Source organism: Festucalex cinctus, chromosome 1 (genome assembly GCF_051991245.1).
Source record: "Festucalex cinctus isolate MCC-2025b chromosome 1, RoL_Fcin_1.0, whole genome shotgun sequence".
NCBI lineage: Eukaryota > Metazoa > Chordata > Actinopteri > Syngnathiformes > Syngnathidae > Festucalex > Festucalex cinctus.
In genome coordinates this window covers 25063343-25091294 of record NC_135411.1, presented here as the reverse complement: position 1 = coordinate 25091294, position 27952 = coordinate 25063343, and the positions used below count along the sequence as shown (strand labels likewise).

Below are 27952 nucleotides of genomic sequence, written 5' to 3'. Positions count from 1 at the left end.
GACACAAGTTTTGTACCGTATGCGTGCTGTTTCTTTACAGTTATGTAAACAGTACTGTGTAAAGAGCGAGTAGGTGTTTGCCGTACAGCAAGAGATAGCGTCGCAAACCAGGTGTTCTCGTTGGGGAAATACAGCACCTGGAAATTAAAGGTTAAAAACATGGCATTCTATGATACGATAATGTCATATTTGAAGCGCTTATGGTTTCAGGTGCGGTTTTTACATCATAACAGTTTAGGAAATTAGGTGTAGGCGGGGTAAGAGGTGGAAGGTGACGTCGTAAAATGGGAAGCAACGTCGCAAACGAGGTGGGTGAGGGATCCATGGCAACGGATGAGAAGGTGTTTGCCGAAAAGTTGTAGTCAGAGTCGCAAACCAGGTGTTCATCACGAGAAAATCAGAGAGGGGGTGTCAAGGGGAGCACGCTGGGTTCTATGATAACTAACGCGAAGGTGTTACCAAAAAGTAGTAGAACACGTCGCCAACCAGGTGGCGAAAGGTGAAAGGGTTGTGGGAGGGGGGCTATGGTAACGACAAAGGTGTTAGCCGTAAAGCGGGAAGCAGCGTCGCAAACCAGGTGTTCGTCCCCCGGAGGGAGAGGGAGGGGTAAAGTGACGTCGTAAAGCAGGAGGCAACGTCGCAAACCAGGTGTTCGGGAAGGAGGAGGGGGAAGGTGACGTCGTAAAGCAGACATGGGTGGGTGAGGAAGGGGGGGAGGAAGGGAAGAGGTGGGGGTGTGGATGGGGGGGGGGGGGGGGGGGGGGGGTGACTCGCGAGTGGCTGTGTGCTTCACTCGCAGCGAGGCGATCATGGCGGATGGCCCCAGGTGTAAGCGCAGAAAACAGGCCAACCCGAAACGGAGCAGCGGTGAGTGTTAAACTCCGCCCGGGCCGGGCCACCGCCGCCGTGCGGACCGGGACCTGCACCGGACCCCCACCCCACTCCCTCCCGGACTTGTTGCGGTCGACTTTGGTTGACTTTAATGGGGGGCAGTGTGCTTTTTTTTTTTTTTTTTTTTTTTGGTGTACCGTTATACCTGGATGGCGTCTCTCCCTCCGCCTAGCGGTACTCTCGCTGAACCGTTATCCGTTACAATAAGTGAAGGAAGCGCTTGTTTTACGACTTCTCTGATTTATTTGAACAACTTTCTGCACTTTTACAAGTGACTTTTTCCCCTCCACAACAACGTGGCCCCCACTCGCAGGGCGCACTTTGTGAACGACAGGCGGATGAAAGCTCGGGCCGGGGCCGGGGCGAGGCTCGGGAGGACCGCCGAACCGGGCCGTGGGAGTACGACAACTCGGCGGGTGTCGCTTTGATGGTGGATGCTTGGCTCCGGGGGTCGTGGCTAAGTGCGCTGTTTCGCACGAGGTTTAGTGATGGCAGAAAGATGGGATGTTTGTTATTTCGTGGCCACTTCCCCCCCTCCTCCTCCCCCTCTTCTTCCTCTTGCTCCTCCTCCCTGTTGCTGCTCAAATGTTGCCTCGTTTAAGGTAAGCGTGGAAGTGATTATGCAAAAAAGGAAAAAAAAACTACTTTCGTCTTCGCTGTCATCGCTCACACCGGACTCGCTTAACTAATCCGCTAATTCTATGCAACACCGCGTGGAAATGCGTGTCCACGCCACAGAACGTGAACCACATACTTCCTTTTAGTCAGTATTTTACGCACTTGTTAATTCGGCGCGGGTTTTGAGTAGAACAACACACACGGTGTCCTACTTTGCATAATGTGTTTACATTAGCCTGCTAATAATGGGGACCGTTATCCGCGCGTGGATGGGAGGGGGTGGAGAACACCTTTCCTCCCCCCTCTCCTGTCGTGATGACATCACGACGGTGCGTCCGTCCAGGAGCCATCATCATCACCATCCTCCTCCTCATCTTCATCATGTTTACCTGAAGGCGGCTCGCGATGGCTTAGAAATCACAAGAATTAAAAGAATACCTGCAGAAGATCGACCGGAAGCGGATCTCGTGGCGTGTGTGTGGCGAGGACCTCGACACGCACGCACACAGCTGCAAAGCAAATGACAACCTGCGCAGGTATAGCGTTGCTTTTTCTTCTCCCTTCTTATTCTTCTTTTTTTGCTTTTATAGTCTCGCGGGATTTATGTTGTCGTGACCCATTTTTGCGTGATTTTATTTCCTCGTCTCCTTTTATTTTTATTGCGCGTTCCATTGGTGCAAAAATAAATAAATATTAATCCACGCGTGGTGCTTCGGCGTCCATTGTGTTGTGCGGTTCATTCGCACTTTTATCGGTTCAATGGCGGCCGTCACTGCAGTGGAGGAAGGCGGGAGACGGGTTGGGGTGGGGTCGAGTGGTCCTCCACCCTCCCCGGCGCTTGGTTCCGTCGCGCCGCACAGGTGATGCTAAACCTCCGCCAAGGTGCCTTTTTGGATGGTGTTTCCGATGCGTGTGGTGCGTTCATGGTCTTTGGAGGACGTGGTGGATGTTCGGGAGGGGGACTGGGGGCTCAAAGTGCTGTCATGGCCGCAGGTGTTGTCCTTCCCCCGCCCCCTTTTTATCTTTCTGCACGAGGCGAGGTTATTTGATGGGATGATGTGGGTGATGATGATGATGATGACCTGGTTTGTAGACCATAGTGGAAACCACGTAAATCACATGACGTCATAGACGAGAGTGACGCTTGCATGGCATGATTGACAGTTGGTTATTATATGCTTATTAAATATGCCAACTATTCAAATAGAGGTGGGCTGTATAATATTAATGCAAAATAGCAGTAAAAGGGACAAAACAGTAATGCAAGAGAATGAATAATAATTTAAAAAAAAATCACCATAAAAATTATTTTTTTTAAATTAACGTGTTAGGTTGATATAGGATTCAAATGCTACTAGGAAACACTATTGGCGTAAAACAGTAAAATTACTAAAACCGTAATTACAGTATGACATTATCTAAAAAAAAAGAGAGACAAAAAATTATTATTATTATTATTATTATTATTATTATTATTATTATTATTATTATTATTATTATTATTATTATTTCTTTCTTTTTACTACCGGTAATTGTATTTTCATGAGTACAATTTAAAATAAGGTTGAAATGTCATGGTAAAAATATAAAAGTATTATTATTTTTTCAATAAGGTGGAATGACAAGAATAAAGTGGTAAACAGAGAATAAAGTGTGATCTTAAGGAGAAAAAAAAAATCTTAAAATGAACTAATATTTATAATAATACATTTTATAAATAATTATGTATGGATATAAGAGCTCAGACTCGTATCCAAAATCGCCATTCATTCGCCATTGTTGATTTGCATCCTACCTAAGCTTAAAAAAACAAACAAAACAAAAAAAACGTCATAGTCAAACAAATGAAAAACAAATCTTAGTAAAATGTTAAACGGTAAATGGAGTGCACTTATATAGCGCTTTATCTTTATTATATATTTACAAAACCAACCTTGTTGTGTTGTACTAGCTTCGTCCTAGCTAGCGCTAGCTAATATAGTTTTTCACAAGTCTGATGTCTTAAGTTTGCAAACTCTGTTTTATTTTGTTGTAGGACAGCATAAGAGTCTAACAGCAGTTCAATTTAATGCTAATTAACCGGCCAAATATTTGCATCACACACATGCTTCTGCTCGAACGCAGCACATACACGCGTTTTGTGCTCCCATCGTAGATACGTCACACATGCGGAGACAAGTGACATTCAAACATTAATCTGATGACATCATGACAGTATGCTGTGATGACCCATTCTGACTCAAATGTGCTGTTTCCATCGGCCAATTCGCAACTCAATTCGAGTAATCACCGATTCGTGCACAGCCCTAATAAATATTTAGAATATGAAGTATATAATGATGAAAAAAGTCCTAATTTCATTCACTCCCAGCCATTTTCACAGAAGCAATCCCGTTCGCTCCCGGCTGTTTTACTGGATTTTGACTGATTTTGCAAGGCCCACAGAATATTGTGTTCTATTGCTATAAAAACATGGAACCTACCAAAAGAAAGATTAAACTCTCTTCTTTCATCCGGGAAAAAAAAGTATATTTCTACGTGTTTCTGTTTTGCAGCAATAGCATTAGCATATAGCCAAGTTTCATCATTATTCACAAATCTATTTAGAACCATGAGTAATAGACCTTTTTTTCAACAGCGCCCTGGTTGATCTCCTTTGCTCTGCTGCCACCCGCTGGCCGTTTGTGTAATTACAACTATTTCTTCAACTGTCCTTTGCAGTTCAGAGGCTGCATCAAAGCCGTCTGTATATTCCAGCATAAAAAAAAAAAGATTAGAAAAAAAACAATAAAAAAACGTGTAAATACGTCTTTGGGACACTTGAGCTATTTAAAATAGAACGTATTTATATGTTTTTGGGAGCAAATGAGTTATGTAACAAGAATACTTATTTTTATTATTGAAACGTGGTGAAATGTCAAAAACAGTCATAATTGTAAGATTAAAATCATGAGATTACAAGATAAAGATGAAAACAGTCACAAAGTATAGTAACATATTAACTTGTAACTGTAACACATTGTAGCTGCATTTTCATCAAATTGGGTTACTTTTACCCAAGGTTGGGTTAATTATTTAGAAACCAGCAGATTGGGTTGAAGATGCTAAAGAAAGTGTAACGTAACATTCTTAGAAAATGTTGGTGGCGGCTGGATGGCTCACCAACAGCACTCACTTCAGAACACAAGATTGGGGTTTAAATCCCGGTCGGTGTAAGAGAGCAAAAATAAATATCAATCAACAACTGCCAAACATATGCGAGTGACTTGCTCAGTCTTGTTTATCTTTATATGCCTGTCCTTGACATTGACTGGAGACTCTTTTATTTGTCGAAATGGGCTCTGATGTTGACTAGTGAGTGGCGACCAGTCCATTGTTTGTATATTTGTTCCCTAAATTTGGCTTGCGACCAGTCCAGGGTGTACACTCCCTCTAGCCCAGTCAGCTTAGATAGGCTACAGCTGGCCTGTGCCCTAGAGTAATAGCAACGATGTCCTGTCCTCGTGTTGTGCAGTACTTCCTTCTTTGGTGTCATGTGACTTATTTTTTGGCCAATCAGCAGCGTCTTCCTGCTCCTTAGATCAGCTTGATTGGGGTTCAGGTTTTACTGTGTTGTGTATCTTCATGTATTTTCATTTCATGTATGACACTAGTATGTTTATACATGTGTGGGGTTCAAAGGTCACCAGGCTGTTATTGGCTGTTGATTGCTCCCATGCGATGCTGACATGTTACTTTCTCTTTGCCCGTGTTTGTGCGCGTGTGCATGCGTGTGTAACAAATAGAATGACAAAGCACAACAGGACGTCTTTAGCAACTAGTTAGCATCAAGTCCTCCGCCCCTTTTTTTTGCCTTTTATGGCTTGTAGGGGGGGCTTACTGGACCACTGATGCTACTGCTACTGCTGCTGCCTCTAGTGTTGGCTCTGTGACTAATTGAGCCATGAGCGTGTGTGTGTGTCTTTTTTTGTTTTTGATACATGGTCGGGCCCATATTCCAGGATTTTACAGACTTGGTGGCCCACTTGTCCTTGTGGGGCCATTTTGGAGGGCCCCACAACTTTAGACCTCTTTTTGAGGGTCAAGACTTGGTTTTCGAGTTTAGGTTTGAATTGGGTTATGGTTGAGGTTAGGGTAAGGGGCTAGGAAATGGATGTCCTCACAAAGATACAAGTAGTACCACACACAAACTTGCGTGTGTGTTCGTATTTTTATTTGTTTGTTGAAAGTAAAGAATAACTGGAATGTGAAAACTATAATCTTTTCTATTCTTTTCTAAGACAGACTTAATTAAGCGTGGGTGTCACATGACTGCACACGCTCCTTATGAGTCATATTTTGATCGAAAGAGGAAGTTACGAGACTAAAGCTAAAACCACCAGTGTGAGCATTAAGCTAGCGTGTTAGCATGTTGCCGTAGCGTTGCTGTGGTCTCCCAGGAGCGGGGCGTGGCCCTAGCATCTGGACAATGAAGTGTTTGCTTGGGAGCCGTAAGGCCCCCAGAACCCCCTTTAAGAGGTCAGAGTTCACTCCCGTTGCCCCCCCCCCCCGCCCCCAAAATCCCAACGCTTTGTGTTAGCCATTCAGAGCATATGTGCAAGTCGGCACAATGTGGATGCTTGAGTAATCTCATTACATCATCACACGCTAAAATGCTGTGATGTCATCAGTATGCTTCATGATGCTTTTAACAAAAATACACAAATACTGGTTAACATGACAGTTTTTACCTTTGTTGAAGGGGAAGTGAAAGTCTTAGCTACAGGATGACAACAGAAACAAGAGAGTGAAGAGGACAACAAAAGCAACAAATTGTGGTGTTCGGTTTGAGCGTGGTCAGGCAGCGAGAAGCGACCACAAAATCAAAAACACCTTCTGGTACCTGGTTTGAGACGAGGCAAGCAGAGAGATGACAGAACAAACAGCAAAAGCAAAAGACAATAGTAACATATGTTCAGAGGGGACTATACAAAAGGCAAAAGGGGGAACAAAACACCATTAACCAGACAATAACAACACCTGCTAATATGTAGCTTGAGAAGGTACAGATAGGGAAAAAAAAACATAACAACACTTTCTGGTTCTTTCTTTGTGAGAGGAGAGAGGATTAAAAAAAAATAAGAAGAAAAGACAATACCTGCAAGTAATTAGCTAATGCGGAGACAGACAGAAGAAAAAACAAACAGCAAAAAACTAATATTTTTTGTTTTGTTTTGTCGTACCTGAAATACACGCTCACTTGGATTTAGGTCAGGTGATTGACCTGACTACAGCCTAACAGCTCCTCGCAGTATGCTTTTTTTTTTTTTTTTTTTTTTTGGGTCATTGTCTATCTGCGCTGTGACTCGCGACCAAAAGCTTCAGAACTCATGCTGCTGCTTTTGACAGTGAAGTTCCTTTGGCAATCGTACCAAAACAACTCCCACTGATTCCCTTGTAGTCAATTTCAGGGGCAGACAGAGAAGGCAGCAAAACAAGCCAACACATTTGGAAACACCTGCTTGCTGTCTTTCAGTTTCTTTCTTTTTGCGCCTTTTTTTGTCACCGCTGTTCATCTTCGCCATTTTTTTTTTAAATTTTGCTGTTTGTCTCCTTTCTTTCTCCCAGACATATACAAGATATACAGTGCCATATATCCTATATAAGCCATGCGAGTTTTAATCCTTTCCTCACTTTTAATGACAATTTTTTTTAAGCGACCAGATTACAGTTGAGCCAAATCCTTCTGTTTAAGTCGTACAGTGCTATAATTTTGCAACGGATGAATGATACGTCATCACTTCTTCTTCATGTGATCCTATTCATCACAACACTTTTTTAAGATGAAGGAATTCCATGAGTACTTGTGTGTTGCCAAAAAGAGACAGCAATTCAAGCTGCGTGTGTGCGTGTGCGTGTGTTTGTGCGTGCTCGTGTATGTGTATAAGACAAATCCTCCTCCCCCCTCCAGTGTGGGCGGTGGGAAAGTCCTGTGTCTCTCTTGTGGCAGTGTTGAATTTGCATATCTCTCCGTCCTACTTTCTCTTTCTTTCTTTGGTTGGGGCCTGAGAGGCTCAAAAGAAGCAGCTGGTTGCACTAAAGGAGGGGAAAAAATAGTGTGAAGCACACCGCAGCGAGCACTTAATGTAGGTAGACTCACTTATATAACGGGAGTACTGCAGCTCTTCTTAAAATACGGAGAATAAATAACTATTATTTCAGTTATTAATGTGGGGTTTGCAAGGACCACTTGTTGCTAGGCAGAGTTCGTCAGGCCTCAATCCCACACAAGAAAATCAACAGAAAGGATATATTTAAAAAAAATGAAATGTACCACAATAAATGTACTGTATTATCATATATGTTTTTAAAAAATATACAATTTTAGTAACTGAAATCAACAACAGGACCATGTTCTCCCTGGTCACATATTTGTAAGGACCACTTGTAACTAGGCAGACTTTGTCAGGCTTAAGCTATACAAAAAACAAGCAAAAGTAAAGTCGGCAGAATTTGTCTTTTTTTTTTTTTTTTTTTTTTTTTAATAAACTAAAGGTACAAATTTGTATGAATGATAGTTATTTTTAAATTATTTTCATTTATTTTATTTATTTATTATTTATTTCTTATTATTTTTATTTTGTAATATATCAACGGAATATATATATATATATATATATATATATATATATATATATATATATATATTTTAGCGGAATTCCACACAAGAGCACAGGTTTTCAAGGTTGCAAACTTGTTACTTGGCAGAGTTTGTGATGTTTGGGTTTATTTTATTTTATCACCAAAAAGTCTTCCAAAGTCATCAAAATGAATGTTATTTTCTAGATTTATTTACATATAATATACATAATTATAATAATATTTTTTTCTCTTTTTTTTTTTCAAACCTACCAAAAGAAAAAAAAAGACAGAATGAAGGATATTTTTTATTTGAATTAAATGTTATCATTATATTTGTACAGTTTTAATACTATAAATTTCAGGGGTGGGCAAACTCAGTCCTCAAGGGTCGGAGTTCTGCAGGTTTTGGATGTTTCCCTTCTCCAATACACCTGATTCATGTGATCAGATCATCAGCAAGCTCTGCATAAGCCTGTGATCCTGTTCATTGGAATCAGATGTGTTGGAGGAGGGAAAGCACTAAAACCTGCAGGACTCCGACCCTCAAGGACCAGACTTGCCCACCCCTTAAACTGAATGTACTCTTCCTGAGGTTTCAAGTTATCAAATATTTATTAATAATATTCTTACTTGATTACGGTATATTAATTTGTTATGTAAAATTGAAAAAATAAAGTGCCACAATGTATTGATTTAGATATATTGTTTTTTTCATATATGTTTTATTTATTTTGTAATTTAGCAATTTTGTACATTGATCACATGTCTGCGAGGACCATGACTCACAAAGCATTGGCCAGATTCATCCATCTGTTACGGTGGGCGTGAGACGTTTAGGGATGGTGGACCCAAATGCAGAGAAGAAAGGCAGAGAGACAGGAATGAAGGGCAAAGTAAAAAACTTTGAGACATAGAGAGAAAGGTGAGTAGACAATGACTGGATGGGACGTGACTGGACTGGTCGCCATTACTGGACGAGATGAGAGTAGATTGGTCGCCATGACTGGACAAGACGAGAGTAGGCTGGTCGCCACGACTTGACTGTGACGTGGACGACTTGACTGTGATGTGGACAACTTAACCGAGACGTGGACAACTTGACCGAGACGTGGATGACTTCAAGACGTGGACGACTTGACTGTGACGAGGGCTTAGCTTGGACGAGACGCAAAGCACGAACTCCCACGCAAAACGTGGACACACCGGCTGGACAAACCCAACAGACTATGGCCCTGTTTACACGGAAGCAAAGCCAGCTTCGTTCCTCAAACAAATCTTGTACAGACAGAACCGTCTCAAGACATGATGTGAGTGTCCAAAAGATAGGACGTTTAACGGCTGTAATATATATGCCAAGTCTGGAGTGGCGCTGTCGCGCTGCCATAGGGAGTTAACGGAAAGCGTAGAAGAATCAGCGAACAAGATGAACCACTGATCTGAATAGCGGATAGGCCAAGACTTTTGAAGCCGCAAGGCTGCCATATTACTCCTCCCAAGAAATGTTTCTTGGCATACAATCCTGTCATCCTATACGTTTACACTACAGTATCGAAATTAGAGAACATTTGAGACAATACTTAGTAGAAACAGCCTGATTTATGATGTTTTAAATGTGTTCAACATAAACAAGAGGACTTTTAGAGGATATTTTACAACTTGCCTTAAATACATGTATGAACTACATGCTTAATTATGTTTACAGGAAGAAACTTATATATTTTTTTTATTAAAGAATTATAACTATAATTCAGCAAAAGATGCCTCTGCCAAATCTAATACTGGGGTCTAGGAACCGAGTGATGAAAGAAAAGGGGGTCTTCAAAGTACTTTAAACAGTAATCTGCTCGTTAGATGGGAGGAGTAAGATGGCTGCCCTGTGGCTTCAACGGCTTGCACAGTATGGGCTATTGGCTAGCCAGTAATTAGTAATATATACAGATCAGTGAGGCGAACACAACACACAAAACGTTTTGCTGTAAAAGAATAAACAAGCTAAGGAGGTTGCACAAAATGATGACGACGCAGCTCTCTGCCATTGTTGTTGACAGACTGGCAGTTCGTGCGCAGTCACAGGAGAATTACGTTATTACCGAAGGAGTAGCTTTCCTGCATATGGTGTCCAGTGGATGTAAATAAAGAAAATGATTGCTACCACAGTAGTTGCGTGGAAGGTACTTAATTGAAATACAGGTGTGTGTGTGCGTCCCAGGGGTCTATGTTGATGAATCTGTTAGCGTAAAGTTGCGGTGCCTCGGAGGCCGACAAGTCCCCACGGAGGAGTGCTAATGGAGGCCACCTGGGGGCCTGGTTGATGGTGTTGTAATGGAAGCGGCTAATGCACTATATGCTAACTGCGCTACCTGCTTTCTAGCCTGAGACATGAGTGTGCTTCTTGTTCGGTAGCGCCTTGTCAAATTAAAAGCAATGTTTGAAAAAAGTACAAGTTAGAATATTCACGGTGACTTTTAGCTTAGCTGCCCTATATTGTGTGTGAACACACTGTACACACACCTCTGCACCTACAGTAGATACAAAAACTCTACACAGTACACCACGATTCAAAATGCCCGCTTAATTCGTTATAACCAAAAGTAAGATAAGAGATTTCAAATTTAAGCTACCTACCTACCTACAGCATTATATTACTATTTCTAAAAAATTCCTGACTCATTTCAGCTCATCTCTCACCCATTTCTCCTCACCCTTCACCCTCTCTCTCTCCCAACACTTTCCATACCCCGCAAATAGTGGACACATACGTTCCATATTATGTATTATGCTAAATGCCATGTTGTATAAACACAATAATTAGGGGGTATTTTTAGAATAAGAACACATCCTGCTGGGCCTTGGAGAGGCGGTACCACTCTAGTGTAGAAACGCAAGCGTGTGCATACACACGCGCGCACTCTCCCTGTGTTCAAGTGTTGGCCTCTACAGTATAATGAGCAGGTGACTGGAATCATTGGTTACAACACACTTGACCTCCAGTACACCGAAAGTTGTCAAAAAGTCTAGCTAAAGCTAAAGTGATGATGTCAAACCTGACTAGGGACATCCTGTTTCCCCCCCAACATGGATGTTGTGTCACAAAACACTTACTGTGTGTGTGTGTGTGTGTGTTTGTTTTAAATTGGTCCACCTCAATTGCAACAATTTGAGATTTATCAACGTGAGCGCGTCACCTGAGCGGGAAGCAGGAAGTGACCGACTTGAACCCCGCTTCCTCACGTCACTTCCTGCGTGGGCACCTGACTTCCACATGTCACGTCCTGTCGCGCCTTATGATGATGCATGTGTTGATGTAGGCCAAAGGTGTGACTACATTGCTTACCACTGTTCCTATGAGTAGTATGTATCCTTAGTAGCTGTACACATTAAGTGTTACATAGGATAAAGCACTACAGGAGTAAAGTACTATTTACTATTTAAAACAGAGGATTGTAGGTCTATGAGTACTTAGGATACTAAATAGGACACACAGTACTGTATTACTTATCAAAATTTATAATATTACTTCACTACACATAGGGTACATTGCTACATAGGATACAGTACTACAGAGGGTATTAGACTACACATTAGGAACCACAACTATGTAGGACTAAATGACTAAATAGGATTAAGTACCACCTATACAACATGTGTCTTTTGTAGTAATGTGTATCATATGTAGCATTGTATCCTACCCAGTTGTGTTACTCCATTACTACATACAGTATAGCAGGGGTAGAGAACACTGGTCCTCGAGAGCCGCTGTCCTGCCTGTCTTCCATGTTTCCCTCCACCAATACAGCTGATTTGATGAACAGGATCGTTATCTGGCTTCTACATAGCTTGCTGATGATGATAATGATGATAACGAGTCAGCTGTGTTGGAGGGAGACATGAAAAACAGGCAGGAAAGCGGCTCTCGAGGACCAGGGTTCCCTATCCCTGCAGTATAGCTACAGAACTACAAAGGATACACTTCCATCTGGTACGGTAGCTCTAAAGGGACAAAAGACATTTTGGCTTTGATCAGGTAGTTGCATTTGTCATGAAAAAAGACTTTTTCCATCCATCCATCAATTGATTACATTTGGCCTTTTAAATACTAATTATTTCACATTGTATGAGTGGTCTAAAATGATGTGTCCTTGTCAAGAGCTGAAAAGTGAAATAAAGGAAAAATAATGACTGTCCCTTTAAGGGTGCCTGCAGCTGCTCTCTGTGTTGAAGTCTGGTCACATCTAGCTGCAGACAGAAAGACACACACATGAACACGCACACACGCACACACACTGGGGTAATTGTCTGTTGGGGGTTTGGCGGGCTTCCCATGCCGCACAGCTGCACTGGGTCAACACGCACACACATTAGTTGTGGTCTGGTGATGCGCTTGACATCAATGTTGCTCACCTGTGGCAACTTGCAACCACTCATAGACTTCCTCCTTCCTCATTGCGTTTGTGTGATACTTATTTGTACCAACCCTGCAGTCGAGTAGTCGACCTCAGTGTTTTGCTTGTTATTTCTTGTTTGGGGTCACCAGCGTTGGCGTAGGGCCCGCTCATTCGTGAGGGTGACATCTGTTCTGAACAGGAAGTGCTGGCAGGCCCTTCACAATAAGCTGCTGATGCTACATTAAGTTATGGCTAATTATTAAATATACATTTATCTAAATACGTACTTAATTACAGACACATTTACATCATTACTTACTTAGTCATGTCTATATGCTATTTTTGCATAATTCTATACTTTAATAGACACATACTTAAATACTTAATTGCATACTTCATTTCATTACATATTTAACTGTATACTTTTTTTACACATGTTATGACATAGCTAAATAGACACTTTTTTATAATTACATAAAGTATTTCATATTTATGTAGACACATTTACATTATTGCCTGTGAGATACACACATTTTCATACTTCAACACAATTACAGACACATGCGTACAAACCTAATTACAGACTTACATTATCATACAGTACATCATCTATACAGTACTTAATTGCATGTTCATGGAGACAGCTATATAATTACATATTGACATACTTAGGCGTGCTTACTTACTTACTTAATTAAATAGGAATTTACTAATATACATATTTACATACATAGATGTATACCAGCGATTGGCTGGCAACCAGTCCAGGGTGTACCTCGCCTACTGCCCAAAGCCATCTGAGATAGGCTCCAGCAACCCCGCGACCCTTGTGACGAATAAGCGGTCAAGAAAATGGATGGATGGATGGATGGATGGATGGATGGATGGATGGATACTTACATAAATAATGACTCAATATACATGCAGTACACAATACACATACATAAATTATGAGATGCTTAATCACATAGGCGCATACTGAAAAAGATGATTACAAGTATGTATGTAATTACATGCATAGTCATATGTCATCATAATCACAATGTGGTTTTTGTCATGACTTTGCAACTTTGTCTTTTCCTATTCCTGTTGTCTCGCAGTGACAAACTTGAACGGCGGCTTGGAGGCCAGCAGCTCCGACTCGGACGATGACGACAAGCTACACATCGTGGAGGACGAAATCCCGCTGGAGGCCGACGGGACCGCTGTGGCAAGGAGGGCCCGCCGCAATGCCAAAGATGCAACAGACACCAACAACGCAGTATTAGCACACAACGGAGCCTGGAATGGAGGTAAGAACATGTTGGACTCAAGTATTTGAACACCCACAAGATGAGTCAAAACATGAAGAAAATGTAAACAAATGTTTTGTGATAAGTACAAAACGTGAAAATTATTTGCACAAAAGTGTTGGGACACATACAGGAAGTTTAAATAGGCAGAAAATGAAGAATAGAAGGAAGGATTGGTGACGATAGAAGGAAAGAAACAAAGTTATATGAAAGGAAGGTAGGAAGGAAATTGGAATGTATGGAAACAAGTAAATGAGAGAGGAAGGAAGGAAGTATGGAAGGAAGGAATTTATGGCAGTGAGGAAGGGAAGTAATAAGGAAAGGAAGGTAGGAATGAAATGAGGGAGAAAGGAAGAAAGATAGGAAAGAACATTGGAAGGAAAGAAGTGAGGGTGGAAGAAAGGAAGAATAGAAAAAGACAGGAGAGAGGAAAGAGGGATGTTAGAAGGATGACGGAAGGTGGGCTAGAAGAAAAGTAGAGTGGAAGGAAGGAAGAAAAGAAGGAGGGTGAAGGAATAAGGAAGGAGAAGAAGGAAAGGAGGGATGGAGGAAGGATGGGAAGAATATGTGAAAGATGGATGGGAAGTTGGGAGGGAGTAAGAGAGAAGGAAGGAAGGATGCTAGGAAGAAGGAGGAATGAAGAAACTAGAAGGAAAGAAGGATAATGTGAGGGTTTGGAAGGAAGGTGTGAAGGAAGGAAGGCAGCAAAGATGAATGAATAGGGATGTCAGGATTAAAGATACCAAGGAACGGTGGACGTAATAAAAGAATCAAGAATGTATTAATGGAAGGAAGGAAGGAAGGAAGGGAAAATGGTGGTCAAAAGTTTTAGATAAATAGGTAGCCATTTATTGTCATACAAACAGATGCCCAACAAAATAACACATACAGGAAGTAAAAAGCGGGGTGGGGGGGTGGGGTCTGTTGTCATTTGGACCAAACTATCAGAACAGAAAGAAAAAAAGATAAGAAAGTACTTGAAAGAAAGAATAAAGAACAAATGAAGCATGGGTAATCGGCAGGTGGAGGTGAAGACAAAGGGAGGGAAGCAGATGTGGAAAAATAGGAATGATGAGGTCATGGGAAGCCCAGATCATGTGGCTAAAAGCAGACACACACACACCCAGCTGGCTTCACCTGTCTCTGACCGAGCTTTGCAGGAAGTGGCACAGCTTTTGGTGCTCGTCTAGTCTCCATTATAATCCTCTGTCTCCATGGTGATGTGGGGAAACCTCCTGACAGGGAAAAAAGTTCAACAACACACATACACACGCAGACACACTTGATGTTCCTAAAACACGACACCAGTGACGCAACGCACGTCTGGACCAACAGGTGGCGGTATTATGTCAGACGTCATACACGACGAGTGGGGGGGGAATCCAGATTAAAATAACAATTCCTTGACTCAGGATGCGGTGATGCTTGTAAATAAGGCCAGGAGCGCCATACTTTTTAAGATTAGCTTAGCCTAGCCTAGCCTGCTAACCCGGCTGAAAGATGGAGTTCATGCAATGGAGGCTAAAATGCTGAGCATTGCTCATATGGGACTACGCTTTTCAAATTATACTCGTTAAGAAAGGAAGGAAGGGAGGGTGACAGGATGAAAAACAAGGTTGTCTGAAAGGAAAGATAGGAGGAAGGGAGGAATGAAGGAAGCATTAAGAAAGAAAAGATGGAAGAGAGTTAAAACGCAAAGAAGGAAGGAAGGGAGGCTGTTTATGAAAGGAAGGTCGTAAAGAAGGATGAAGGTGGAAGCTAACGATGTATGGAAGGAATTGGTGGAAGAAAGGAACAGAGGAAGGAAATGTAAATGAAGGAAAATAAACAAGGAGGAAGGGGCCATGAAACTATAGTTTAAAATCTTAACCCTGGCTTGTGGTGCCCTCTAGCGGTGTCTTTGTGAAACAACAGCGCAAGCTCCTGTCAGATGCATCATTCAAAGCATCCATCCATCCATTTTCTTGACCGCTTATTCCTCACAAGGGTCGCGGTGGGTGCTGGCGCCTATCTCAGCTGGCTCTGGGCAGTTGGCAGGGGACACCCTGGACTGGTCGCCAGCCAATCGCAGGGCACACGGAGACAAACAACCATCCACACTCACAAGCACACCTAGGGATGATTCGGAGCACCCAATTAACCTGCCGTGCATGTCTTTGGAATGTGGGAGGAGACCGGAGTACCCGGAGAAGACCCACGCGGGCACGGGGAGAACATGCAAACTCCACCCAGGAAGGCCGGAGCCTGGACTCGAACCAGAGTCCTCAGAACTGGGAGGCGGACGTGCTTCATTCAAAGCATGTTTGTGTGTTTTCAGTGAAAGAGGAGTGTGTGTCCGGAGAAGAAGATGAAGATGGAGGAGGAGGAAAGAAGGAGGCGCAGGTTGTAGTGAAGAAAGAAGTGGAGGAGGAGGAGGAGGAGAACCTTCAGAATGGAGACACGGCCGTCCTCTACCCGGAAGCACCCGACGATGAGCAGAGTCCTACGGAGGCGGGGGGTGCGGACGAAAACGGTAATACAAGCAAATATTGTGAATTAATTGTGACATATACTGCATGCACTTCAATTAACTGATTTCAATTCACCTAACGTGTGTTTTTGTATAACTATTTTTCAATGAAGTTGATGTACCTAGCATGTTATCGCTTTGACCTTCTATTTGCTGTCTCTCTATCTTACTATTCTAATGAACCAAATATTGTAAACATTGAGGACAAATGAGTTTTAGACATGCATTATTTCTAAATACTTTTCACTATTTTTGAGTCACTCTTGTCATAAACGCCAGTCCTCCACGAACACGCCATAAGTTTTCATTTCTCCCACTGTTTGCTTTGCCACCAGGCACACCGGACACGCTTCAACTGCACACGTGTCCGTACTGCTCGCGGGGCTACAAGCGCAACGCTTCGCTGAAGGAGCACATCAAGTACCGGCACGAGACCAGCGAAGACAACTACAGATGCTCGCACTGCAGCTACACCTTCACGTATCGCTCGCAACTCGAGAGGCACATGAGCCACCACCGGGGCAACAAGGAGCAGGTACAGACATAAATGGATTTTTATTTTTTTTTTACAAATTAGGGACCTGGTGTGCAACCAAAACCTACACCGATTCCATCTTTCTTTTACAGAACCATGAAATTTGTGTCGTTTGTGGTTGCGAATACAGAGACCACACCTTGCAACTTTTTTTTTTTGTGGGTCTACTCATGATAGAGATGCCAACCAAATTTCATGCCGCTCAGAGAAGCTTTCTTCAGGGGACGTATTTAAAGGGATAGTATGTAGAATTTTTTGCCATCTAGTGGTAAACTAATAATTCATTCGGAAAGAAAAACACTAAATTTCAATAATATGAAAAAAAATACATGTTTGTAGTTCTAGTAGTCACTTATATCACATAGGTTGCACCACGCCTTACAGAAGGCTGACATGTTTAACCGCCATTTTCTGCTACGGATACCCGAAGGAAAAGAACTTTGCAAATGTAGTTAGCCTCCTCTGGTGGTGCTTGCATCTCGTGTTGGACCCAATGGGTCGACTTGTCCACCGCTTACCTTCTACAGCTGGGGCCTACAGGTGGTCGCCGCTGAGTCCCGTGATTCGGGCTCCCACTAGCCACTCCAGCGAGTTATTGCTAGCTACTCTTCTTGCTCGCCGGGCTGCTTGCTCGCCCACTCACTCCAAATAATAATTGGTAGGCTTTCCAAGTGCAGTCTCTTTGAGGCACTGTAGTGCTCGTGCTTCAAAAATCATTGCATTCTAATAGTTCAGCACTAGATGTCACTAAATGCTACACACTGTCTCTTTAAAAATATTTTTTTTAGTTGAATTTCATGTTTTATGGTTGCTACTCTCTTCTGCTCACAAGCAATGATTAAAAACTCAAATCTTTAACAGTTTTGCATCATTCACCTGTCTAGTGTACTCGCTTTTATTTTTGGTTCGGCCAAAAAAAAATTTTGTTTGTTTATTTATTTATTTAATTTTTATGAACCCTTAGAAATAGCCAAGATTACCACCAAAATTTCTATTTTTAAACACTTGGACTTTGACACTTGGGAATGGCCAAAATGAATCCTAAAATGGCCGTTTTCAAAGCATAATGGCAGACTTCCTGTGTGTTTTGGGAGCATGGCTTCTTCTGGCTTTTTCAAAGGTGATCACGATCAACTTTCACTGAACTGGCTTCAGAGCTGGATTACAAAAACTAGTTGAAAGAGAGCTTTTTTATTTTTAAACTTGATTTTGTGTTTGTCAGGGTGTAACTAATACCGTAGCCAATTTGACCAGGTCAGGTAGACTTATGTAGCTCAGGTTATCCCCACTATTGACAGTTACAAAGTCAAACAGAGCAGAGGAAGCACAAAGGACCGAAAGATAATAAATGATTAACTGGAGTAAGCTGCAGGTGCAACCCAAAACACCTCTCTCCACCTTATTATGCAAATATTTTTTTCTTAAACAGAACCTTTATGTCCCAGTAGAATCATTGACATTTATTTTTTAAATAATTAACATTTTGTAACGGATTACTTAAACCTAGTAGTCCAGCCACACCTGCTCTTTTCTGGAAACCACCCCATCTATTCGTCCCAGTGGAGCAGTCCACCTCAGGCCCCTCCTCCTTACTGACACGTGCTGGAACCTGCCTTTCTTCCCTTTAGCGTTCGCGAGGCTGTTAGTTCTGTTTGTTTTAGCTAAATCCTTTTTATTTTGGTTGCATTGGTGTCTGACGGCATCTGTTTTATTTCCCACCTCAGCGTCACGTGCAGACGTCCAGTAGCGGTGGAAGTGGAGGAGGCGCTCGTAAATTCAAGTGCACAGAGTGCTTCAAGGCCTTTAAGTACAAACACCACCTGAAGGAGCACCTGCGCATACACAGCGGTGAGTGGCAAAATCAATAGGCTGCTTACTTAGGAGTGGAAAAATCTGGTAGACTGGTGGTAGGACCTGTAGTAAATGCTTGACAATTGCGTCAAATTCTGACTTGTAAAATAAACAAATTTCTGTAATTATTCTATACGGACTTAATTGAGATGGAAGATTTTTCTGGTTGATGTGGGTCTTGAGGTTTGTCTTGGCTAAAAACATTTGGCTACCCATTGAATTTTTTTTTTTTTTTTTTTTTTTGCTGCTATATTGTTTTTGTACCTGTATATCTGTATGCTTCTTTTATACTGCCCCAGGTGGCCAATGCAAGTACACCAGAAGGTGCAGCACATTATCAAATGAAATGATGCAAACGTGTCAATAACTGGCAAAAACTGTTTTGTTTTGAAACTCTTTATTTGACCATCTTTAATGTAGAAACTTGGAACGCTCACATGTAACAAACAAGCCCTTAAGAGAAAATACCAAATAAAAAATAACAATGAAGTGGACCAAAACAAGTTTAATTATTTACATTCTGTTTCTGTCATTCTTGTATGTTTTTATAACATAGAATATTACAGAGTGCTTTTTTTTATATATTGGGGAAAACAAAGCCTATCAATAGCATTTCCATTCATTTAAATGGGAAACCATAATTTGAAGTATGAGAGCGTGATCAAAAAACTCATATATAAAATGGCAGGACGTGACTGTGAAGGCTTGATGATTATAAATTTTGACTGGTAGAAACGTGAAAAGGAACCGATTTGACTCCAGCTAGCAAGTGATTTTCGACTTTCTCAAGGTAAAGAAGTCAGGCTTTGGTGTGGAACAATTTGGTCGACTGGTAGACAACTTGAAAAGAAACTGATTTGACTCTCTAGTATCTACATCAAGTATTTGGGACCGAATGCCTCCCAAAATTAATACTGTCCTTCTTTTGCCAACTTAATAAAAGATATTCAAGTTCAGTCATTGATTTAATGTTTGACGAGCAGAAGAATGACACACAACAATGAATTTAGTAGGGGTGTTAAAAAAAAAAATCGATTCGGCGATATATCGCGATACTACATCGCGCGATTCTCGAATCGATTCAATAATCGGCAGAATCGATTTTTTTTTTTTTTTTTTTTTTTTTTTTTTTAGGATTCACACCTTGAGCATGGAAGAATGTTATATGAACGGCACATTAAGCCTTAATATTATATATATATATATATATATATTTTAATGCTGTTCAAACATGAAACAGATTACAACCTCTATAAGACTGAAATTTCAGATAAATAAATAATACATTTTCATATAAATCTTACACTCTACAAGCTTACTGATTAGTATTTTCTAAATATGAATGAAAAAAAATCGCAACAATCGACTTATAAATTCGTATCGGGATTAATCGGTATCGAATCGTGACCATTCGTATCGGGATTAATCGGTATCGAATCGAATCGTGACCTGTGAATCGTGAATCGAATCGAATCGTCAGGTACTAGGCAATTCACACCCCTAGAATTTAGCTTGTATTTTGAGACTGAAGACCAACTGCTTTGAGAGGTCAGGACTCAACTCAAGTTTTCCATATCTCAGATTGGTTAAAAATTTTGTTATGTGAGACATCACAAGCACCACAGATTTTTACCATTGTCCCCAATTTTTGGACTGCCGTTTTTACATAGGCAAATCTTCTCAGGGTCAGAAAGATATTACGTTGGATCCCACCTATGTCAAGTAGTGATTAGTGATTAGTAGTGATTATCGGATCGGTATTGGCCTTTTTAAGAAAATTGGACGACCGATAAAAGGTCTTTTTAAAACTGTGTTAACCTCAAGGGAGCTACATTTTCAATTACTTTATAAGAGATGCTGTTGACCAAGGGAACCCTGTGTACCTTTTTGTGATTGTTTGTTTGAAATTATAACGAAGATAAGTAAAAAACAATAAATAAATAACATTTATGATATTTTAAAATTTTGAAAAATAATCCTGAGCTATTTACTTAAATTTGTAAGTATTTAAAGATGCTGATGACCCTAGAAACTCCCTCAACTTTTTGCTTGAATTTTATAACAAATATGTCTATTGTCTAATTAAAGAAAAAAAAACTTGAACATTTTGCAAATCTGACAAGTTATTCAATAAGTTCAAGTTAAGAACTGGCATTTGCCTTTAAAAAAAAAAAAATTCACACCAATATTTGTTTCCCTTTTACTGAAAATGAATATCGGCTCCAAATATCGGCTATCAGGCTCCTTTGCTACTACAAATCTGTATTGGCCTTGAAAAAAATACATTGGTCTATTTTTAATGTCAAGTACGTTTCTTGTGAAGATCTCTCAAAATCAATAGGATTCTTATTCTGGCATCATCTGTAAAGGTTTGATGATGGGTTGAAAATGTTGTCACGGGAGAGAGAGAGCAACACTTTTTTGACTTTAAAATACTAACCTCTGAATAGGTTGGTAGAAACAGTAGGGTTCTTGCTCTGATGGACAGATTCCCAACTTCAATTAGATCATCACATGACATGAACTTCTGTGTCGTCCTGCCACTTTACATGGAGTTCTTTTGTAACAGTATTTGTTTGTTGTTTTCCAGGCGAGAAGCCATACGAGTGCTCCAACTGCAAGAAGCGATTCTCCCACTCAGGCTCGTACAGCTCGCACATCAGCAGCAAGAAGTGCGTGAGCGCGGCCAGCGCCCCCAACGGCCTGGCCCGCAAGCCTGTCAAGTTGCCGCCGGCTGCCGCTGACGTGCCGCGGGTCGCCATCACCGCAGCCCGCGTGGAAAGCAAACCCCTCCAAGAGCAGCTCCCCGTCACGCAAATCAAATCGGAGGCGACCGAGCACTCCGGCAAGCCGGCCGTGGTGGCGGCGCCGCCGCCCAATGGGGCGGCGCCCCAGGCCCAACCCCTGTCTCAGGGCGTAGCTATGGTGCTCCCTACTGTGGGTCTGGTGCCGCCCATCAACTTCAACCTGGGCGAGTTGCAGAATGTCTTAAAGGTGGCTCTGGATGGGAACATTTTGAGGCAGGTTCTGGGGACGACCAATGGGGCCACGGTGCAGGGCAAGCCAGGGATTGTGGTGCAGCAACCTCAACAGCAGATTATCAGCTTGCCCGCTTTCGTGGACCACGACGGGACCACCAAGATCATCATCAACTACAGCATCGGGCCCGCGCCTGCCACTACCGCCACTACCGCCACCTCTGCCCAACCCATGCCACTTATTGTCAAAAACAACGTCGTACCGGCTGCACCCATCCCGACCAAAACAGACAAGCCGCCGATTCCCAAGGTGGACCTCAGCCTGGTTAAGGATGAGCCCGAAGAGTCTGTGCTCATCACGGAAACAAAATCTGACCAAGCGATGCCCATCAAGACGGAAGAAGCTGAGGGGCTTCCACCCGACGCCGGATCCAGCACTTGTTCACTCTGCGATGAGTGCCCCGAGCACCTGGAGGCGCTGCACTTGCTCCAGCACCACAAGGCAGCCAACGGGGAGGCGGTAGACTCAGCCGCCTTGGACCCGTCCTTCGCTGCCTTGCTGAATGACGCCGGGGTGACGCTGCAGCAGGAGCCGGCCGTGGATGATCTCCTGAACCTCCTCAAAACCTACTTCGCCTCCAATGCCAACCCCAACCAAGCGGAGCTGGAAAAGATCTCGGACTCGGTTCGTATTCCCGTGAGCGTGGTGCAGAAGTGGTTTGCCAAGATGAACTCTGGGAGAAACAGCTGCCAAGACAAGACGGAGTCCAAACAGACTGAATCCCAAAACTGTGAGTCGGAGGACACCAAGCAAGTCGCATGTCGACCCCAGTCTGAGTCCCCCTCGTTAAACGCCAGCGACTTGGTCATCGTCAAAAGGGAGCCAGAGGACCCAAAAGTGCCAGAGTCCCAGGCAGAACCTTTGGACCTGTCCCTTCCAAAGCAACTCCCTGCTCCCACTTCTGCTGCACCCTCAGAGGATGCGCCGCCTGCCATAAAACCACCGCAACCAATGAACCTGACTTGCCTGAGGAAGGAGCAAGTGGGCGGTCGGACTGTCTACATGGTCACACCTCAGAAACGCAGAACTGCCGTCAGCATTGTGCCCAACACGCAGCTGCCCACACTGGTGGCCTTCACGGGTCAGGGCACGGTGGGCTGCCTTGGTGCCCTGGGGGGCTCGGGCAAGCGGACCATCCTCATCCCACAGCTCACCTATACCTACGCCAACACAACTGGAGACGCCACCAAAACGGTCGTGCTCAATGGACACAAGGTATGAATGCCTTTATGTACAGCAGTGATTCTAGTTCAGAACCTTGTGGCACTCCGCATGCCGATTGCTTTGACGGTGGTTCCTTGAAGCTCGTAAATCAATTTACTTGTCAATGATCTGATCAATGTTGCCCCCTTGAAATGAATAGAAATTTCATTCATCTATTCTAGCCCGAGCCAAAAAAATCACGTTACATGTTTTAGTAACGAACAATAGCAAACAGCAAAAACATAAATGTAAAGAATTAATGGATTCATGTGTTGGATGTGTGCCATTAAAGTGACAGTGTGTAATAGTTGACAACTAGATGTTGCTATAGCAAAGAATGCAGCCAACGCTCATGCGTTTCGAAGCATGCACACTATGGTGGCTAATAGAAACCACACTTTGCAAGCCAACCACCAATTCTTATTTTGCATGAGCGAACGAGCACCTCGGTGAGTGACGGCGACTTGGCAGCTGGTGTGAAGCCCGGCAAGCGACGCCGAAGGTCCGAGCGAGCCGGGTTTAGCCGGAGCGGCTAGCAGGAGTTAATCAGAGCCGTAGGCAGGAGTGGCTAAGAGGAGCAGCTAGCGTGAGAAGGTAGTTTAAAAAAACAAAACAAAACAGAAAAACTCGTGAGAGCAAAGCAGAAGGTGACAAGTGACGGGAGCCAAATCATGGGACTCAGCGATGCCCACCTGCAGGCCCCAGTTGTGGAAGGTAAGCGGCGGTTGACTCATTGGGTCCAACACTCAATGCAAACACCACCAGGGCTAACTATGTTCACAAAGTTATCCTTTGGGCATCTGTAGCAGGAAGATGGCGGTGGGGAGGCGGTCGGTCGTGGCGACGGAGCGGCGGCACGGCAAGCGGGGTGCCGCTGGTTCCCGGCGGCGGCGACTCGACCGTAGCGCCCCACGGGGCCTCCGCCTCGCCTCGCTCTCTCCCCATGCAATGCAACACCAGGATCTGGATTGCTTTGTCCATAGCAAAACTTATGTGCCGGCGCAGTCTTGCGTCTTGATTGGTTTACTAGGTCATGCGGGCGTGGTTTATGGTAAGGTCAATTGCTGCACACCTAGTCAGGAATACGTTAAGAACTAAAGATCCAGTCAACAAATACGCAAGAACCAATCTAATTGTGTGTGTTGTCAAGAACCAACTTAACAAGAACCGTGTCAAGAACCAGTTCCCAAATAAAGAACCACATCGAACCAAATCAAGAACCAGCTAAGGAACCAAGTCGAAAAGCATGGCACAAACCAAGTCAAGTGACCTGTTTACAAAGCTCCATGTCGGGTATTTAAAGCCAATGCAACTTGAACTTTTCTTTCTTGGTTTTTCCGCTCAGACGCCGGACCCGAGCGCCGACGCTGTGGCTGACGCGGTGGCAGACGAGCAGAAGGAGATGTCACCCATGAAGAAGCAACGTCTGGAAAACGGCGCCTATGCCTGCGACCTGTGCAACAAGGTCTTCCAGAAGGGGAGCTCTTTGCTCAGGCACAAATACGAACACACGGGTATGTTGACCCAAAAGTGCGCAAGTTGAGTCAGATTAAGTCTGTATTATTTTCTCTAGTAGTCTTGGGGCTTGCTTGGCTGAGAAAAGACTCAAAATTTGTATTTTGCCATTTGTTTAGTTTAAAACCTAAAAGGTAAGACTTGAGACTTAGTTCCAATTCTGGTCTGAGCCCCTGCGCCCCAAATAGGCATTACGGCCCTTGTGTGACACTTTGTTTGTGTTTGCAGGAAAGCGGCCTCACGAGTGCCCGGTGTGCAAGAAGGCCTTCAAGCACAAGCACCATCTGATCGAGCACTCGCGCCTCCACTCGGGCGAGAAGCCCTACCAGTGCAACAAGTGCGGAAAGCGCTTCTCGCACTCTGGCTCCTACTCGCAGCACATGAATCACCGCTACTCCTACTGCAAGCGAGACGGCTCCGATTGCGGCCTCAGCCCGGACGGCGATGTCGCCGCCGTCGTCATGGGCAGCCCGGATGCGACGCTGGACTCGGAAGTCGGCGAGAGCGAGGACGACGACGACGACGACGACGACGACGAAGCCATGTGCGTTGACGACATCCGGGTCGTCCAGATAGACGACGGCGAGTGTGAAATTTATGAGGGCAACTTCGATGACGAAGAAGAAGATGAAGACAATGAGGAAGATGAAGAAAAAGAACATGATGAAGAAGAGGAGAAGAAAAACCTGGATGTAGATGAGTTTGCATGCCAGGTGGTGGAGGTGGAGCTGAAGCACGACCAGACGCAGGAGCCCGCCGTGGAGGACAAAGTGGACAAGGCGGAGGCTGCCGGCGTCCGCCTGGAGCAGATGGCGGACTGCGCGTACAAACGCATCAGGGACTGGTCGGACAGCGAGGAATCCTCCGATGACCAAGCTGTGACGGACGCCAATAAGCCAAGCCTACCAGTTCCAGATCAAGTTCAGTAGGGAGTATAGACCCTTTTGAAAATGGACCCCTTTCTAGAATATGGACCCACCCCTTCTCTAAAATGATACAGAAACCTTGACAGCCTTGAAATCTGTCAATTTATTGTAAGCCAGTACTTTTAGTCACACAAGTAATGACATTACGGTGTTCAGCAGCGTCCCTCAAAATGTTTACAATTGCCTTCAGATGCCAAGATGTTGAAACAAAACTCAACTCCGTTACAGCTCCTTGGCACCAAAATGCCACAAGATGGCAGCAAAACACTACTATTGTTTATATGAAGCAAAATTTTGAGTTTGTGAATACTGAACCACAAATATGCGGAGGCTCACGGCACATACAAATGTGTATGGCGGTCCATATTTTAGTTGGGGTGGATGTGTGGGTTCTTGAAGTCAGGTTCTGTGGGGTCCATTTGCAATCTTAGACCATTTCTGACTCCGACTCTGGTTGCGCTTCTGGCTCCAACTACAGATCCGGCTCCGATTCTGGCTCTGACTCTGACTCCGGTTGGCTGCTTTTAACGGTCCACTACTGTGTCCAAACACCCAGGTGTGCCTGATTTTTTTTTTTTCTTTTCAGTGCAAATATCAGTGTTACAAGTGTTTATAGATGCTTTGCTTCGTGTTACTAACTCAATTATTATGATTATTTTTTTGTTGCCAACGTTTCCGACGTCATCAGTATTTTCCTCGAGTTCTACGAACAAAAGTCGCTGCACTACGGTTTCGTCATCCGTCACCCTTTCAGTGTTATTAGCTGACGTTTGTTTTCATTCATGACTGTTAGCCTTAAGGAAAACAAAAAAGTATTCCCCCCACCCACCCACGAGCAAAATGGGCGGCGCCCCCCCCCCCCCCCCCCCCCCGCCTTATGCAAGACCTGTGTGCTGTTAAAGTGCCATTGAACAGTGTTGTCGTCGTCTCCTCACTCGCGTGGAGGGTGTTAACAAACATCTGTTAGTTTGTGTTACTTTGCTTAATTTCACGCGATGGTTTCTTTACGTTTGTTACAAGCGCCCGACGCCACGTTCGCATCTGTTTGGCCGCCTGTTAATCGCAGCCGCCACACGTCACTGCCATCAATCATTTACACAATTTTAAAGTCCCTTTAGTGATTTTCCCATTTTAACATTTTTTTTTTTTTTAATAGCGATGTGTAAAATCAGTAAATTGTCAGCCCAATTAAAACAAAACCAACACTTGCATTGACTTTCACAATTAAAAAGAAAATTGTTTTACTTTAAAAAATTAATAAAATGTTAAAATATATACCAATTTGTAAACAGTGAAGTGTACAATTTTAGTAATGATAGTGATTTTTATAATAATGGGAAGAAAAAAAACCTTAACTGCAATTCGTGAAGCCTTGATTGCTTGCATCTTATTTTCCCTTTAACGAAAAAAATTATTTTGAAATTATCCTGTACAAATTTTTAGTTTAAAATAGTTTAAAACTTACAAAGATACTGTTTTTTACATTCAAAAATCTGATGTTTTAGCACTCGTTTTTCTAAATTGTGTTCTAATTCTTAGAACAGAATCAGCTCATTAATTTTTAAATATCAGCTACACGATCTGCACATTCTACATTCATTCATTCATCCATACATTCAGAGTAATTTACAAATCACTACACGTCAACGATTTCCGTAGTTCAAAATTTTGTGGGTGGCATGGCTCAGTGGTAGAGTGGTCATCTCACAACCTAGAGGTTGTTGCTTCAATCCCAGGCCATTGTGACCATGTCCAAGTAAGCTTGAGCAAGATAGTGAACCCCCACAGTTGCTCCTGATGCTGCGACATCAGTAAGTAAATGTAAAGCGCTTTGAGGGCCTTGTCAGGTGGAAAAGCGAGTATATACTAAAAGTAGATATATGAAGTACAATCTACCAAAAAAATATATATATTCATTGTATTTTGTAAAGCAGTTCAAGTAAATCAGAAAAGTGATTTTTTTTAAAATCATTTTCACCATTTTGTTTAGACACAATATTTAATTAGCTCCACAATGTCTTTTTTTTTTTTTTTTTTTTTAATTTATTTTTTTTTTTTGTGTTTTTTTTTTTTTTTAAGAAAGTTGTTTATTCCAAAGAAGTAAAAGCTCAAGTTTACAAGATTACTCCCTTCCAAAAAGAAGTCACTGACAGTTTTTGGGATCTTATTTATTTTTCCTAATTACGTTGTGTAATTCTGCTCCAGTTTAACCTTTGAAAACAGCAGCATAAAAAATTTATTTTTGTGACTGTTTAAAAAGCCTTTTTCCTTTTCTTTTTTTTAAACAGATTTATTTAACACAACTTTATTCTTCCATGTAAAATGACTTGACAATAATGACTTAACACTTATGTCCCTCCCACTTGCCTACTTCAATGATTTTAGAAATGTTTAAACAATTGGAAACAGTTTAGATATTTTTCTAATCTTATATCCATAGCAAAACCGTAAAAGGTCAAGTTTACATTTAAAAAATAATAAAAAAATACCAACATAATTTGACAATTTTCTTTTGTGAGAACTTTTTTTTTTTTTTAAACGAAACGTTTACACACCTAAAATGCTAA

General features: G+C 42.7%; 1 protein-coding gene across 2 annotated transcripts; it reads left to right on the top strand.

Moving 5' to 3' along the window:
* The first annotated feature begins 770 nt into the window (after positions 1 to 770).
* LOC144021156 (zinc finger E-box-binding homeobox 1-like) lies at positions 771 to 27393 on the top strand. Of its 2 annotated transcripts, none has more exons than XM_077525221.1 (8): positions 771 to 867; positions 13616 to 13807; positions 16125 to 16319; positions 16652 to 16851; positions 18576 to 18699; positions 21293 to 22956; positions 24290 to 24458; positions 24688 to 27393. In XM_077525221.1, the coding sequence occupies exons 1-8, from the start codon at positions 810 to 812 to the stop codon at positions 25386 to 25388; spliced, it is 3303 nt and encodes a 1100-aa protein (XP_077381347.1). In that variant the 5' UTR covers positions 771 to 809; the 3' UTR covers positions 25389 to 27393. The 2 variants fall into 2 exon arrangements, with proteins under 2 accessions (XP_077381347.1, XP_077381355.1); XM_077525229.1 differs by lacking the exon at positions 771 to 867 and adding an exon at positions 1532 to 2045.
* The last annotated feature ends 559 nt before the right edge of the window (positions 27394 to 27952 follow it).

What these genes read in the sequence shown, in the direction of transcription:
- LOC144021156 (XM_077525221.1), top strand. Translation starts at nt 810, where the DNA reads ATGGCGGATGGCCCCAGGTGTAAGCGCAGAAAACAGGCCAACCCGAAA. An exon ending in CAACCCGAAACGGAGCAGCG is followed by an intron (nt 868 to 13,615) that starts GTGAGTGTTAAA and finishes GTTGTCTCGCAG; the next exon opens with TGACAAACTTGAACGGCGGC. An exon ending in GGGGGGTGCGGACGAAAACG is followed by an intron (nt 16,320 to 16,651) that starts GTAATACAAGCA and finishes CTTTGCCACCAG; the next exon opens with GCACACCGGACACGCTTCAA.